General features: G+C 43.1%; 1 protein-coding gene across 2 annotated transcripts; it reads right to left on the bottom strand.

Annotated features, from left to right (window-relative positions):
- Nucleotides 1–2,769: 2,769 nt before the first annotated feature.
- LOC114604734 (toll-like receptor 6) lies at nucleotides 2,770–15,027 on the bottom strand. 2 transcript variants are annotated; one of them, XM_028745167.2, is made up of 2 exons: nucleotides 14,672–15,027; nucleotides 2,770–9,084 (listed from the first exon to the last, which is right to left on the bottom strand). In XM_028745167.2, exon 2 carries the CDS (start codon nucleotides 9,018–9,020, stop codon nucleotides 6,642–6,644), a length of 2,379 nt encoding a protein of 792 aa, XP_028601000.2. In that variant the 5' UTR covers nucleotides 9,021–9,084; nucleotides 14,672–15,027; the 3' UTR covers nucleotides 2,770–6,641. The 2 variants fall into 2 exon arrangements, with proteins under 2 accessions (XP_028601000.2, XP_077790512.1); XM_077934386.1 differs by lacking the exon at nucleotides 14,672–15,027 and adding an exon at nucleotides 13,204–13,775.
- Between the last annotated feature and the right edge of the window lie 618 nt (nucleotides 15,028–15,645).

The raw sequence follows: 15,645 nt of genomic DNA, 5'->3' as shown, positions 1-15,645 counted from the left end.
ACTGAGCAACGGGAGCTCACCCTGTCGCGGGGATTTGAACTGCCAACCTCCTGATTGGCAAGCCCAAGAGGCTCAGTGGTTTAGACCACAGCGCCACCCGCATCCCCTCCTTTGTTTAGATATTAAGAAAAGCACGTAGGCAGTACGCTAGCCCACCAATGAGACAAGGTGAGGACCACCTCAGGTAGCAGGATCCACAGGGGCAGCAAATCCTGATGTGGATCTTTATTCCCCACCCCTTTGTTCCTGGTGTAGATCTTCAGTCACCCATTCTTCCCTGGTGGGAAGTGGGGGGGCATTTTGTGGTTCACCTCAGGCACCAAAATGTCTTGGACCAGCCCTGACTACCCAGTTGTTTAGTAAGAAGCAAATCAGCTCGTGTCTTCTGAACAAAGAATGCAAATGTACTGCAGGGAGTGATGAGCATCAGGTACTTGTTTTAAAATTTCCTAACAGTGAAAAGTGAGGAACAGGTTTAAGGATTTAGATTTGGTGGACAGAGTGCCTGAAGAACTATGGATGGAGGCTCGTAACATTATACAAGAGGCAGCAACTAAAACCATCCCAATGAAAAGGAAATGCAAGAAAGCAAAGTGGCTGTCCAACGAGGCCTTACAAATAGCGGGGGAGAGAAGGCAAGCAAAATGCGAGGGAGATAGTGAAAGATACAGGAAATTGAATGCAGATTTCCAAAAAATAGCAAGGAGAGACAAGAAGGCCTTCTTAAACGAGCAATGCAAAGAAATAGAGGAAAACAATAGAATGGGAAGAACCAGAGATCTGTTCAAGAAAATTGGAGATATGAAAGGAACATTTTGTACAAAGATTTCCATAATAAAAGACAAGCGTGGAAAGGACCTAACAGAAGCAGAAGACATCAAGAAGAGGTGGCAAGAATACACAGAGGAACTATACCAGAAAGAAATTGATGTCTCGTATACCCCAGGTAATGTGGTTGCTGACCTTGAGCCAGACATCCTGGAAAGTGAAGTCAAATGGGCCTTAGAAAGCATCGCTAATAACAAGGCCAGTGGAAGTGATGATATTCCAGCTGAATTATTTAAAATTTTAAAAGATGATGCTGTTAAGGTGCTACACTCAATATGCCAGCAAATTTGGAAAACTCAGCAGTGGCCAGAAGATTGGAGAAGATCAGTCTACATCCCAATCCCAAAGAAGGGAAGTGCCAAAGAATGCTCCAACTACCGCACAATTGCACTTATTTCACATGCTAGCAAAGTTATGCTTAAAATTCTACAAGGCAGGCTTAAGCAGTATGTGGACCGAGAACTCCCAGAAGTGCAAGCTGGATTTAGAAGAGGCAGAGGAACCAGAGACCAAATTGCAAACATGCGCTGGATTATGGAGAAAGCTAGAGAGTTCCAGAAAGACATCTACTTCTGCTTCATTGACTATGCAAAAGCCTTTGACTGTGTCGACCACAGCAAACTATGGCAAGTTCTTAAAGAAATGGGAGTGCCTGATCACCTCATCTGTCTCCTGAGAAATCTCTATGTGGGACAAGAAGCTACAGTTAGAACTGGATATGGAACAACTGATTGGTTCAAAATTGGGAAAGGAGTACGACAAGGCTGTATATTGTCCCCCTGCTTATTTAACTTATACGCAGAATTCATCATGCGAAAGGCTGGGCTGGATGAATCCCAAGCTGGAATTAAAATCGCCGGAAGAAATATCAACAACATCAGATATGCAGATGACACAACCTTGATGGCAGAAAGTGAGGAGGAATTAAAGAACCTTTTAATGAGGGTGAAAGAGGAGAGCGCAAAATATGGTCTGAAGCTCAACATCAAAAAAACGAAGATCATGGCCACTGGTTCCATCACCTCCTGGCAAATAGAAGGGGAAGAAATGGAGGCAGTGAGAGATTTTATTTTCTTGGGCTCCATGATCACTGCAGATGGTGACAGCAGTCACGAAATTAAAAGACGCCTGCTCCTTGGGAGAAAGGCGATGGCAAATCTAGACAACATCTTAAAAAGTAGAGACATCACCTTACCAACAAAGGTCCATATAGTTAAAGCCATGGTTTTCCCAGTAGTGATGTATGGAAGTGAGAGCTGGACTATAAAGAAGGCTGATCGCCGAAGAATTGATGCTTTTGAATTATGGTGCTGGAGGAGACTCTTGAGAGTCCCATGGACTGCAAGAAGATCAAACGCATCCATTCTTAAGGAAATCAGACCTGAGTGCTCACTGGAAGGACAGATTGTGAAGTTGAGGCTCCAATACTTCGGCCACCTCATGAGAAGAGAAGACTCCCTGGAAAAGACCCTGATGTTGGGAAAGATGGAGGGCACAAGGAGAAGGGGACGACAGAGAATGAGATGGTTGGATAGTGTTCTCGAAGCTACAAACATGAGCCTGACCAAACTGCAGGAGGCGGTGGAAGACAGGAGTGCCTGGCGTGCTCTGGTCCATGGGGTCACGAAGAGTCGGACACGACTAAACGACTAAACAACAACAACAACAACAGTTTTTCCCCAAAAAAGATTTAATACAATTAAACAACAGGCTACCAATTTTGCACAGATTCCTCCCCTGAAAAAACCTTCAGCTCTCTCTCTCTCTCGCTCTCTCTCTCTCTCTCTTTGCAAAAGTTCCAACTACCGACATAATTTGTGCCAGGAATCTTTACTGGCCAAGGCAAAGTGGAACTCCCAAGAGAGTGGGATCCCCCTTCTTGCCCTTATAATGTATTACACAGCCATTTTAACCCATACTGGGAGACAAGACATAAAGGAATTTATTACACATTTCAAGTTTATTTATCCAACAAAAAAATAACACACCAAGCCATACCAGAAGAGTAAAAAGAAGATACAACTCACCAAATCATACAAAATTATATATTGATCAATAAAAGTTCCAAAGCCTCTTCCAATGTACCAAGTTTCCAAATATCCCTGATGCAATTTTTGCATATCGTTGTTGAAAGCATGTGCAATAAATGTCCACCAGGTGGCGTAGAAAGACTGGTTTTTCTTTTGTCTTGCATGCAACGCAACATCATTGTTTGGTCATATGAATAACAAGAGTAAAACAACTCTGGCGCAAATGTGATGTTAGCAGTGGTGATGCTCAATAATTCCTGACGTACGTTAGACATGGATATATAGGGATTAGTGTCCCAAAGGTTATTTCCTGTAGGCATCTTCAAAGCTACTTCTGTACTTTCATAACATTAGCAGATAGTAAAGGTAAAGGTACCCCTGCCCGAAGGCCAGTCGTGTCCGACTCTAGGGTTGTGCGCTCATCTCACTCCAGAGGCCGGGAGCCGGCGCCGTCCGAGGACACTTCCGGGTCACGTGGCCAGCATGACGAAGCTGCTCTGGCGAGCCTGCACCAGCGCAGCACACGGAAACGCCGTTTACCTTCCCGCTATAAAGCGGTACCTATTTATCTACTTGCACTTAAGGGTGCTTTCGAACTGCTAGGTGGGCAAGAGCTGGGACCGAACGACGGGAGCGCACCCCGCCGCGGGGATTCGAACCGCCGACCATACGATTGGCAAGTCCTAGGTACTGCGGTTTTACCCACAGCGCCACCCGCGTCCCCAACATTAGCAGATAGTAGCTGGCTTAAAACATGGCCCATTGAAACCTGACTTTAAATGTCAACTCTCAAGCCTGTAAATTCATAGCTGGTCTCCTTTAATAAGAGTTATGCAACTTCACCCAATAATAATCTATTATTTGTGCTACTCACTAAAATCGCCTTAATTCTAACAGTGAAGAATGTTGTTTAGACTGTGTGCCCAGCAAGGTTATATAAGGCCACAAGGGAGTGTGTAAATATTAAATCCAAAAGGTTGTTTCCTTTCAAAAAATGGTTGCATGTGGATGATGACCTAGTTTAAGAGCAGGTTTTCAATCAAGAAATCTGATTAATTAGTCCTATGTCTATTTAGTCCTATGAATAATTCCTACCAGAAGCCTACGAGTTAAATAATGAAGAACAAACCGTACTGATTCTGTCAACAGAAGCGGCGATAAAGACACAGCAACTGCTTATGATTGACTCTTAAACACCAACTCCGAACAGAAATTGCGGGAGTGGACTGAGAAATAAAGCCCGCTCAGACATATTCATGCCTTTTATTCTGAGGAATGCATTTTGTTTACATAACCAGCTCCTGGAATGGCTTCAGTTGTGACTGGTCAGCTTCCCTCAGATTCTACCAAGCCTTTATTGCCACCTACTGCTTTTCAAACTAGAGTGCATGTATATTCAGAATCATAGAGTTGGAAGGGATCTCAAGGGTCATCTAGTCCAACCTTCTTCAATGCAGGAATCTCAGCTAAATCATCCACGGCAGATGGCCACCCAATCTCTGCTTAAAAGCTCCCAAGAGAGTCCGCAACGTCTCAAGAAAGACCGTTGCGTTGTCCAACAGCTCTTATTGTCAAATAGTTTTTTCTGATGTTTAGTCAGAATCTCTTTTCTTGTACAGTGGTACCTCGGGTTAAGTACTTGATTTGTTCCGGAGGTCCGTACTTAACCTGAAACTGTTCTTAACCTGAAGCACCACTTTAGCTAATGGGGCCTCCTGCTGCCGCCGCGCCGCCAGAGCCCAATTTCTGTTCTTATCCCGAAGCAAAGTTCTTAACCTGAAGCACTGTTTCTGGGTTAGCGGAGTCTGTAACCTGAAGCGTATGTAACCTGAAGCGTATGTAACCCGAGGTACCACTGTAACTTGAAGCCATTGGTTCAAGCCCTACCCTCCAGAGAAAAACTAGATTAGTTGGGAAATGAGATCTAATATAAGTGGAGGATTGTAAGTTGTAACTTTTGAGCATCATGTGCAGTTTAGGTGCTATGTTAGGTGTAACATCTAGGGATGAGGGAGAAATTTGGTGCACTTTGCATTTAAAGGTCAATGTGCCTAATTTAGTTTCCAAAACAAAGTGTGAACCAGAACACAGCCACCCTTCAGGATTCACATTTCTTCAGCTAAGCAATGTGTAAAAAAATGCATGTACAAGGGGAAAGTGTGGGTATAAATGCAAATAATAGTTTAAAAAACAAACAAAAGCCATTATTTTAGGGGACACTGCTTTGTTTAAAAAAAAAAGTATGTAAGGTGAAATTGCATATGAAAATGTATATATGAGAACACACTAAAATGCAGGTGAGTTTTCATGAGGACGTTTTGGTAGAGATCTGATCTTAAGACTGGAGAGTAGGATAAACTGAGAGAAACCAAAACCGACGTATTCACTTTTCCCCTGATAACTTTCCATGTATTCATCATCTACTTATGCCAAGAGCCAACAATGCTTTTGATGGGGGATTTGGTATCGCGCTATACCTTCCTTATAAGTGGGCCTTCCCATATTTATCCCTTTCTAAACCCACAATTGTTTTGCACATATGCCCCCTATTAAATTTTAAGTTAAATTAGCTTTTCTCATTTCTTAGCATTTATTCTAAGGCCCTCTATTTTGCTAACATGTATACTGCACACCAGGGACGCGGGTGGCGCTGTGGGTAAAACCTCAGCGCCTAGGACTTGCCGATCGCATGGTCGGCGATTCAAATCCCCGCAGCGGGGTGAGCTCCGGTCATTCGGTCCCAGCTCCTGCCCACCTAGCAGTTCGAAAGCACCCTTAAGTGCAAGTAGATAAATAGGTACCGCTTTCTAGCGGGAAGGTAAACGGCGTTTCCGTGTGCTGCACTGGTGCCGGCTCGCCAGAGCAGCTTTGTCACGCTGGCCATGTGACCCGGAAGTGTCTGCGGACAGCGCTGGCCCCCGGCCTCTAGAGTGAGATGGGCGCACAACCCTAGAGTCTGTCAAGACTGGCCCGTACGGGCAGGGGTACCTTTACCTTTTTATATTGCACACCACTAGATGGCGCCAACTTTCCATTAAAAGACTCAATGTATTATTATAAAGAGGACAGAGTCATAAAATTGAAGAGTTGGAAGGGACCACTAGTGTCATCCAGTCCAACCCCCTGCAATGCAGGAATCTTTTGCCCAATGTGGGGCTCAAAGCCATGACCCTGAGATTAAGAGTCTCATGCTCTACAGATGCCCCAGATGTGCCCAACCCCTCTTAGGTGTGCACTATGTATTATTCTCGTGATTAATTAAATTGTATTGAGAATATAATAATATCCTCAGGTGGGTTGCCTAAGCAGAATACAGCATTTAATTCATTATTATAAAAAATTATACCACGCTGCCTTTCAATCCAATGAATGTCAAGGAGGCTTACAAGAAGCAGGAAGTCTTACATTGCAAGGTTGATACTGATTCTTCATCTAGTGACTTAATTTTGAATCCTTTGGTTCAGGAATTCAGGGCTTGGAACAAGATCAATGCAGTCAATCTGTTTCTTTTCCTAATGTATTTTCCCCCCTGCACTTGTATATAGCAAAATTATACTTGTCCTTTCTCCAGAAATATTATACTACAGCATTACAGCAACATAAATAGCTTGTTTTCCAGTTATCTTACCAGTCTTCCAGCTTCATCAAACTTTCCCTGAATTCAAAAAGTACGTATTGTAATTCTGAGCCATTTACACTGAAAGTCTCATATACAATATTCAGCCATACAACATGAACGTTACTGATATAATGAAATCTGCATATGATTATTTTAATATAAATTTAAATCAGTGAAAATGCTCTCTCTTCTTCGTTGCTGGACAGTTTAACGTAAATGGCTGCCCGAAGATTAGACCAGAAAAGTCCATGCTTGCTTTTCTCCTTTGGCCACTCCAAGTACGTTCTCTTGGCCATGAGAGCTTTCAGTTTGTGGTACCTGGCAGGAATGATGTATGCAGGGATTGGTTCCAGCACAATCAGGATTAAACTGTCGGCATTTTCACTGAATAACTTGTGATGGGCAAAGTAGAGCTCATAATGACACCATTCGCTCTGCACAAAGTAAGGAGACAACACAAAGATGGACTTGTAACTTTTCTCAATGCAGTCTATGATATTCTCCACAATGCTCTTGCCTGCAACAAAGTTCCTCTCGTGCTGGCAGATCCGTATGGAACCATCCTCCTTCTCCAAGTTTGGAATCAATACGTTTTTCACCCACTCAGAATCATGTTCACTATAGGAGATAAAAGCATGGAACTCTATGTTGGGGAGCAGGTCTTCAGGATTACTCTTCCGAATCCTGTGTTTTGCTCGAGTCCACTTCCACATCATCTTCAAATACCATGGAACGTCAAAGCGGATGCAGAGGAAGGAAACAGTGGCTACTAAGACCACGGTAATAATTATAACTATCGTGATCAGAAGACTCACGTTGCAAACAACTTCAGAGACGTGAAAGTCCTTTAAAAGGGTCCCCCTTAAGTAGTCTGGGTACTCGCACACATAAGCGTCAGGCCAACCAACCAACTCCATAGATCCTTGCTTTTGAAGACTGATGAACTGTCTTAGTTCACAGGTACATGTGAATGGATTGTGTCCTGCTTTTAGCTGTTTGATGCCTTGACATGTCTGATAGAATTCAGAAGATGGTGAGACAACAGAGTTCATTTCTATATTCAGGAACCTCAGATTTCTAAACTGACCACATCCAGGCAGACTAGCTAGTTTATTGGATGCCAAATTTATTTCTTCTAAAGCCGTCAGCTCAGTAACCTCTTTGGGAATGCTTGAAATGGGATTGTTTTGAAGATGAAGAATTTGAATATTTGCTGGTAAACATCTAAATACTGACTCCGACAATTGATTGGATGCCAAATTCAATTTAATCATATTTTTACCCCAGTGGCATTCATTCATGTTATCTTCGTATTGCAACAAATTCTGACTCAAGTCCAAGTGTTTCAGTGAGTTCATGCGACTTGTCATTAAACTCATTTTGGCAAGTTGTTTCAGTTGATTGTTTTGTAAAATGAGTGTTTCTAGGAGGGCTAAGTTCTTGCAATTTTCAAAAATTTTGTCTGTCAATGAATTATGTGAAAAACTTAAATAAGTAAAATCACTGGGTTTTAAAGGACAAAACATGATTAGTATCCCCGAATGAGAAATTGTCAATGATGCAATATTCATTTCTGAAAATGTTCTGTACACATCCTCTTGGTTAAACATCTCTGAAACTGCAATAGCATGTTTAATTGTCAATGCTTTTAGTGAAGTATCAACGTAATTGAGAGATTGACTTGTGTCTTCAAATATTAAAATGTCCACATAGTTGATGTTGAAATATTCAATGGAGGATTCCCACACCTTCTGAAGAATAGCCGTGAGGCTTAGCCAGGATAGTTCTATATTATTCAATGTTAAGTTTAGCAATTTCCCATTTTTGCTGGGTTGTGACAAAAATGTTATCAAGCCACTGACTTGCTTACCTTGGATATTTGAAAGTTCTAAGCTTTCAGTAACATTGAGTTCTAGAGACACAAATTCTGAATTTTCAGGGAGTGCAATCCGAAGCTTCTTTGTGTTAAATGCTGGAAGACTTCCAGGGACAGATTCAGTGAGGTGTTCTAAGCCCAAGAAGAGAGTATCCAGTTGTAAATTAGCAAGAACTCTGAAATCTGATTTCTGTATTCTTCTAGCGCTGAGGCCAAGATATTCCAGCTTCACCATTTTGCCAAATGCCTGGCAGGTGGGCATGTCCATGAAATTATTGTATGAGAGATCTAGATGCCTGAGACTTGTAACAGGAATGCAAGAAAGAGTCTGCAGTTTGTTGTGTGATAGATCCAGAAGTTCTAAGTCTTTATTGTATTGGAAAATGCTGAAGTCAAGCTCTCTAATCAGGTTATGAGAAAGATTTAGTACCCTGAGTTTGGAAAGAGAACTAAAATCAGAAATCTGAAGTTCAGAGATACTGTTGTATGACAAATCCAAGTCTGTCATTTGTGCTGGAAGATTCTTAGGAACAGTATCTAAGCCACTCTTGGAGTAGTTTGCTTTAAATCCATTTTCTGCAGAGGTATAGGTATTGATCCAAAAAGTTATTGTAAAGATGCAAATACAAAGGAAACCATTCCTGTCTGGAGTGTTCATTTCTGCCATGGCATATAAAGATCTTTAAAATGTGCTTGGTGGAGTTCTTGTACTCTGTATTAGCCTCAAACTCCTGCAAAAAGAGTTCACATTAAAATATTAAGTACTCTAATGGAAACATTAGCTCTCCCAATATTCATTCTTATTACGGTAATAGAAGACACTTCATAATTTAGCAGAAAAGCAGAATCAAATGACAATTTAAAATATAGTTATGACGAGATTTCATGATGGCCATATGTGCTTTTTGCAGTTTAAGATACAGAAAGCCTTACACAGCTCCAGGAGTTAGTGAGACATCTCTCTGGAAGTTTGAAAAAGGATGAACCACTGTGAATCTGAAAGGAATTCAGTTGCGTGGATATATATATATATTTGCATATTTTGGGTCTCCACCACCACTGATTTCTTGTGATTTGCTTGTTATCCCCATTTCTTTCTCACCTGGGACCAAATGAGATGTTGTGGCAATATACAATTATAGAATCACAGAACTGTAGCATTGGAAGGGACACCAAGGGTCATCTAGTCCAAACCCCTGCAATGTAGTATCTCAGCTAAAACATCCTGTACCATACATACCTGCAGTATCTACAGCTCCCAGATGTTGCTGGGAGTACAACTCATCCTCCCACACCACTGGCAATCTAGCTGGCATTGATAGGACTTTTGAATCTAACATATGGAAGGCCACAAAATCCTTATCTTTGATATACCAAAACCCCCCAGCAGGGCACAGAGAAGCTTGGAGGGAAATGAAATTTGGGGAAATGGTACAAGGAAATGATTTGTTTTTTAAAGCCTTTTCACAGTGCTAACCAGTCACCACAAACACACCCACACTTTCACCAGGTTTTACCTCTTTACCAGGTCACATCCAGCTACGTTTTGCTCAGAATAGATCCATTTAAGTAATTGGACCTGTGTAAAACTAAGTTGGATACCACCTAGTAGGTCCAGTCATGGATTTCATGACATCACATGCAGTTCAGCCCCAGTTCAGAATTTGCTGAAATAAAAATAAGTACCATGGTACGCGGGTGGCGCTGTGGGTAAAACCTCAGCGCCTAGGACTTGCCGATCGCATGGTCGGTGGTTCGAATCCCCGCGGCGGGGTGCGCTCCCGTTGCTCGGTCCCAGCGCCTGCCAACCTAGCAGTTCGAAAGCACCCTTAAGTGCAAGTAGATAAATATGGACCGCTTACCAGCGGGAAGGTAAATGGCGTTCCGTGTGCTGCGCTGGCTCGCCAGATGCAGCTTGTCACGCTGGCCACGTGACCCGGAAGTGTCTGCGGACAGTGCTGGCTCCCGGCCTATAGAGTGAGATGAGCGCACAACCCTAGAGAAGTTCAAGACTGGCCCGAACGGGCAGGGGTACCTTTACCTTTACTTACCTCGGGTTACATATGATTCAGGTTACAGACTCAGACTTCAGGTTACAGACACAGAAATAGTACCTCGGGTTAAGAACTTTGCTTCAGGATGAGAACAGAAATTGTGCTCCGGTAGCAAGGCGGCAGCGGGAGGCCCCAATAGCTAAAGTGGTACTTCAGGTTAAGAACAGTTTCAGGTTAAGAACGGACCTCCGGAACAAATGAAGTTCTTAACTCGAGGTACCACTGTATCTACTGGACACACGCTGAACAAAGTTTAACTCTGTCTATGTGTGACGGGGGGTTGAGAGAGAAATTATTTTGAAAATAATGGAACACAGCTGGAAAATGAAAAAGAAGCCTAAAGGGGATGTTTTTTGCCGTTGGGTGTGGGGCATGGGGTTCCCTGTGGGTGCTGTTTGCTTTGGGGGGAACTGATGCTACTTTAAATATTACCCACATTCCTTTGGGGGTTTATCTGCTCCCTAATGCAGCCACCTGCCCCCCCCGGGGGGGGATCTTGGAAACTGTAGTTTGTTAAGGGTGCTGGAATTTGTAGCTCTGTGAGGGGTGATCTACAGTTCCCACGTTTGGTGGGGGGTGTTTACAATGCATGGTATGTACAGAGCCTTAGTTTCAAGAACATTTCCTCACAAAGAAACTCACCTTGTGGATAAAGCTGCCATGGAAAAGTAATACTGCTCAGGGAGTGGTGCAGAAAAAAATATATTAGGTTTAACTAAATAGCCTGTCAGGGATCTGCCATCAGAGCCAGAGGAAGTGGCAGGGCTCCAGAGGGATGCCGGAGAGCGTCCCGGGAAGGAGAGAAGCAGCACGTCTTCTGGGGAAGGAAATCAGTGTAACACCAGTGGAGAAGGGGGGCAGATGGGGGAATCGGTGAGGTGGCTCCAAGACTCTTCGCCAGCGATCAGTGGGGAAAGCACGGGTCCTCCGATGCCCACACCCTCCCTGCGCAGAAGGCTTCCGCGCAGGGAAAGTAGGCGGACACTAGGCGTCAAAGAGCTTTTATGCTGGAAGAAGTTCAAGAAAGGCCCACTAACGGATTCTGCCAGCGACTGAGACAGCCACGGGCGAGTGGCTGTCCAGACAGAAAGGGTTCACTCAGGCAACCAACCAAGGGTGGCGCCGATTTACGCACAAGCAACCCCTAGAACCATTACACAGCCCTTTAAAAGTATTTAGTATAGACTCATCCATTTGTCGTGTTATTCCTAGGCCTGGGTCAGAAAAGTTTTCCTCCCCCCAAACCATTGCTTTTTCTAGGAAAACTCAGTGTTTGCTGCTGGGCTGGAATAAATGTCAATTGAGTTTTCTGAGGATTGGTGTTTTCTCTGATTCAGTGGTGAATCATAGAGTTGGAAGGAACCACAAGGTTCATCTAATCCAACCCCCTGGAATTTTTTGGCCAACGTGGGGCTCAAACCTGAGATTAAGAGTCTCATGCTCTTCCTTCTGAGCTATCAGGATTCTCCCAGGGAAAATGACGCTATGAAAGAAACACCATTTGGACCTGTGTCTAGAAACAAAAGTGTGGATGAGCCCTTGATTATGGTGAGGCAATGGTGATGAAGAAAAATGTTTCATTTCAAATGGTAATGAACCTCAAGGTATGTAGCAGACCTGAGATTAGATCCTCAGGACTAGCTTTTCATACATAATGGGCAGGATTAAGGATGGGAGGATCTGTCAATTGCGGTTCTCTCCGTTTCTCATTTTTCCAATCTTAAATTTGGTTCTCCACATTTCTGCACCAATTTGGGCATTTTTCAAAAAGTCCTCATGGAAACTCTTCAGCGATTGTGTGTGAATTTCTCTTAACAGACACATTTTTGTATGTAGTTTTGAGCAATGTACACATTTTTGTATGCAGTTTTAACCAATGTACACATTTCTGAATGCATTTTTGTATATTACTTTCACTTACTAATGTTTGCACATAATATACATGTTTTATCAGCACTGTTCGGTTGGAGAAATCCACAGCAAAATTCAGATAAGTGCAAATTTTGAAGGATGGGTGTTTTCGGTTATCAATTTGATAAATTCAACTTTAAATAAGGACTTAACCAAATCCCCCCATGCCTAATCAAGGCAATAAATCACACTGAATATTATTACTACTACTACTACTCCTACTACTACTACTATTAAAATTTGTATACCACCATATACCCACAGGTCTCAGGGAGGTTCACAAGATAATCCTTCCAAAACCCTGTGGCAAGAGGTGGTATTAGATAGAATGAGTGATTATATTTAACCAACACTGTTAAACAGATGTCTGTTAAAGCAGGTTCTGAAGAACAGCCATCTTGGATGCTTTCTCTGCAAGCCCCTCCTCACTTTTCATGGCATACACAAAATGCACATCCAGAAATCTTAGCTGGATGAGAGGGGTCTTGCAGGGGAAAGACAGCAGGTAAGAGAAAGTTTAAGCAGCCATGTCTTCAGCCAGCACACACCCTAAGGCTTTATAACTGTTCAGCAGTCAGGGGCTACCAAAGCCATGCCTATGGCTAGATACCAAGTTCAGCCACAAGGACGGAAAAGTAGATGCCGTGTTTTCACAATATTAGACCCATTCATGGATGTAGCCAGGTGGGGGCAACTGGTCCCCCTAGATCCACAAAAAGTACTGAAAAGCATTGAAAGTACTCAATTAAGTGAGGTTCTGCTCCACCCCCCACAAAAGCGATCTCCTAAAAAAAACCCATTCACCATTCACAATAAAAGTTAAGTGAAGGGCAAAAAGTATTCAAAACTTTCTCATGTTACATGTTTTAAAATCATAACACCTACCTTATGCCTTTCAGCAGCAGGAAAGAGCGTGTTTCTAAACAAGAGTGTCTTAAGAGGAGGAATGCTGTTGCCTTAAAGATGGGGCAGAAGATTCTCCGCCCCACTTTTAACACAGTCAACTTTGTCAGCCTTTGCAGTAAAAGGTAGACAACAACAACAACAAAATGAATTAAGAGTGGGAGAAAACTATAGTATGTTCGGAGGAGATCACAAACTCAACTAAAAGAAAAGGAATGAGGAACTTAAGTTACAACTTGGCCACAAGCTAAAAATAAACATTAACTTGGCGTAATTTACAGGAAATCTATGCCACTGTCAAGACTTCCTCTTTACCCAAAATGGTAGTTTCAACATGTAACCTGATGGTGCATGTTTTAAAACTGCTGGTTTTAGTTCTGTTTTGATAATTTTATGTTGATTCGTTTTAAAGTTGGCGTTGGCAACTTGGCACGATTTAGAGATGTAATAACAATTTGTTTGCTTTGTCGTTAATGTTTGAGATATCAAAATTCCTCAGACAGCCTCTACGCAGATTCCCGGTTACAACCTGGAGATGTTACTGCTAAATATCCCTCTAAGTACCAGGGGGTGTGTGTTTGCAGTCGTGATTTAAATGACATGATCTGGATTGTCATTTGATTTGATTTCTATGTGGATGTTACCCCCCCCCCCCACGCATATGAATATATTTTGCCTTTTTAAAGCTGCATTGTGTTCTTCAACATAGAAAGGGGAAGGATTTCTTTTTAAATGGTAGACGACATGTGCAAGGATCCAGCCCACCATCATTACACAATGGGATTTAAAAACATCAACACACACACATGCAACTGGGTAAGACTTGGCTTTTCTGGCAATGGCGGACGTTGCATCACACACACACACACACACACACACACACACACACACACACACACACACACACACACACACACGAGAGAGAGTATATATATATTTGCCCCTGCGGGATGAGTAGCACCTGTTATAATGCCCTCTTCTGCACAAAGATCAAAAGTGAGATTCCTGCCTTCCCCTTTTTCCATTCCTCCACCAGCCAAACCTCAACCCTTCATGTTGTTTTTCAAAGCTGCATTGAGAGGATCTGAAACCCAGATCGCCACGAAATCGCTTTGCAGGATCCAGCCCTGCAAAGTCCTTTTACTTGCAAGTGCGTGACACAGCGGACATTTTTTGGAGACGAATCTGCCATTGCACCTTCCTTCCTTCCTTTCTTTCTGAGGGCAAGCTTGCAATCACCAGAGAAAAGCAAGCGGAGAGGCGGAGAAGAACTCGCGCCCCTGGAGAGTTGCCCAAATCCCAAACGACGGAGAAAATTGGCTTTTTTTCCCCCCGCCATTTTTTTTAAGAGGCAGGGGAGAAGGGGGGAAAAAACAAACAAAAGGCGCCCTGAAACTGTGCGCGCGACCCGAAGTGCCGGCTCCTTTCCCGCCTTTTTTAAACCGTTTACCTGCTTGGCGGCAAAGAGAAGTCGCTGGTCGCGTAAGGGGCCTCTCGGGGCTAAAGAAGGCCAAGCGAAGCCGCGGGCGGTGGCAACAGATTTCCCCACAGGAAGAGAACCCGTTTTAGCGGCCTCCCCTCGGTCGACTTGAGGGGAGGGCGGACCAAATGAAGTCTGCCCACTTGCCCCCCACGGGTCATCGTCACGGGGATGTGGAATACGGGTTTCCCCCACTTCAGTTACAAGGAAAAAGTTATGGGGCGTGGGTTTTTTTGGCTTTTAGAGGAAGTGCTCTTTGAAGCAAAAGCACCTCAGTCCCTGGTTTGGTTTTGGGCAGTTGGGAGCATGTTTGTTCCTGCCCAAGATGCGCTAGGATACCCAAAGAAACCTGGAAAGCAAGTAGGTAGGGGCTTGGTTGTCTGAATAATTGGTGATAATTGTGTGAAAGGCAAACAAAGAAAGGCAAAAAATGCAAGTACGCCAGTCCAAAAAAAACACAAACCCGCAATAAAACCCAAAACAGCAACAGCTGCACTCAAATTTATTTTGTCTAATAATAATAGTAATAATATTTTTTTATTTATACCCCGCCCATTCGGCTGGATTTCCCCCAGCACATAAAAAATGGTGAAATATTAGACATTAAAAATCTCCCGATACAGGGTTGCCTGGTGATTTTATGGAGAGCAAAAAACCATCCTAAGCTGCTGAGTGGAGTGCTGCTCCTTATTTGTGGACCTCACAGCAATTAATACGAATTTGTAATTCCGCTTTGGCTAAACAAACTACCGTATATACTGTACACACCAACTTGGACCCCTATATAAGAACATTTAACATGGCTGCAAGCCTAAACATGTACAGACTACACATTTAAAGCACATTTCCCCCCCCCCAAAAAAAACCCCCAAAACCTGGGAGATGTGTAGTTTACTCCTCAAAGAACTACACTTTCAGTTCCCATACCAAACTACAGTTCCCAG

Source organism: Podarcis muralis, chromosome 9 (assembly GCF_964188315.1).
Source record: "Podarcis muralis chromosome 9, rPodMur119.hap1.1, whole genome shotgun sequence".
Taxonomy (NCBI): domain Eukaryota; kingdom Metazoa; phylum Chordata; class Lepidosauria; order Squamata; family Lacertidae; genus Podarcis; species Podarcis muralis.
Note: the sequence above shows the minus strand (reverse complement) of the source record. Positions and strands in the feature narration are given on the sequence as shown.

Bases quoted from the DNA above. Each gene is read 5' to 3' on its own strand.
- LOC114604734 (XM_028745167.2), bottom strand. From the start codon at position 9,020: ATGGCAGAAATGAACACTCCAGACAGGAATGGTTTCCTTTGTATTTGC.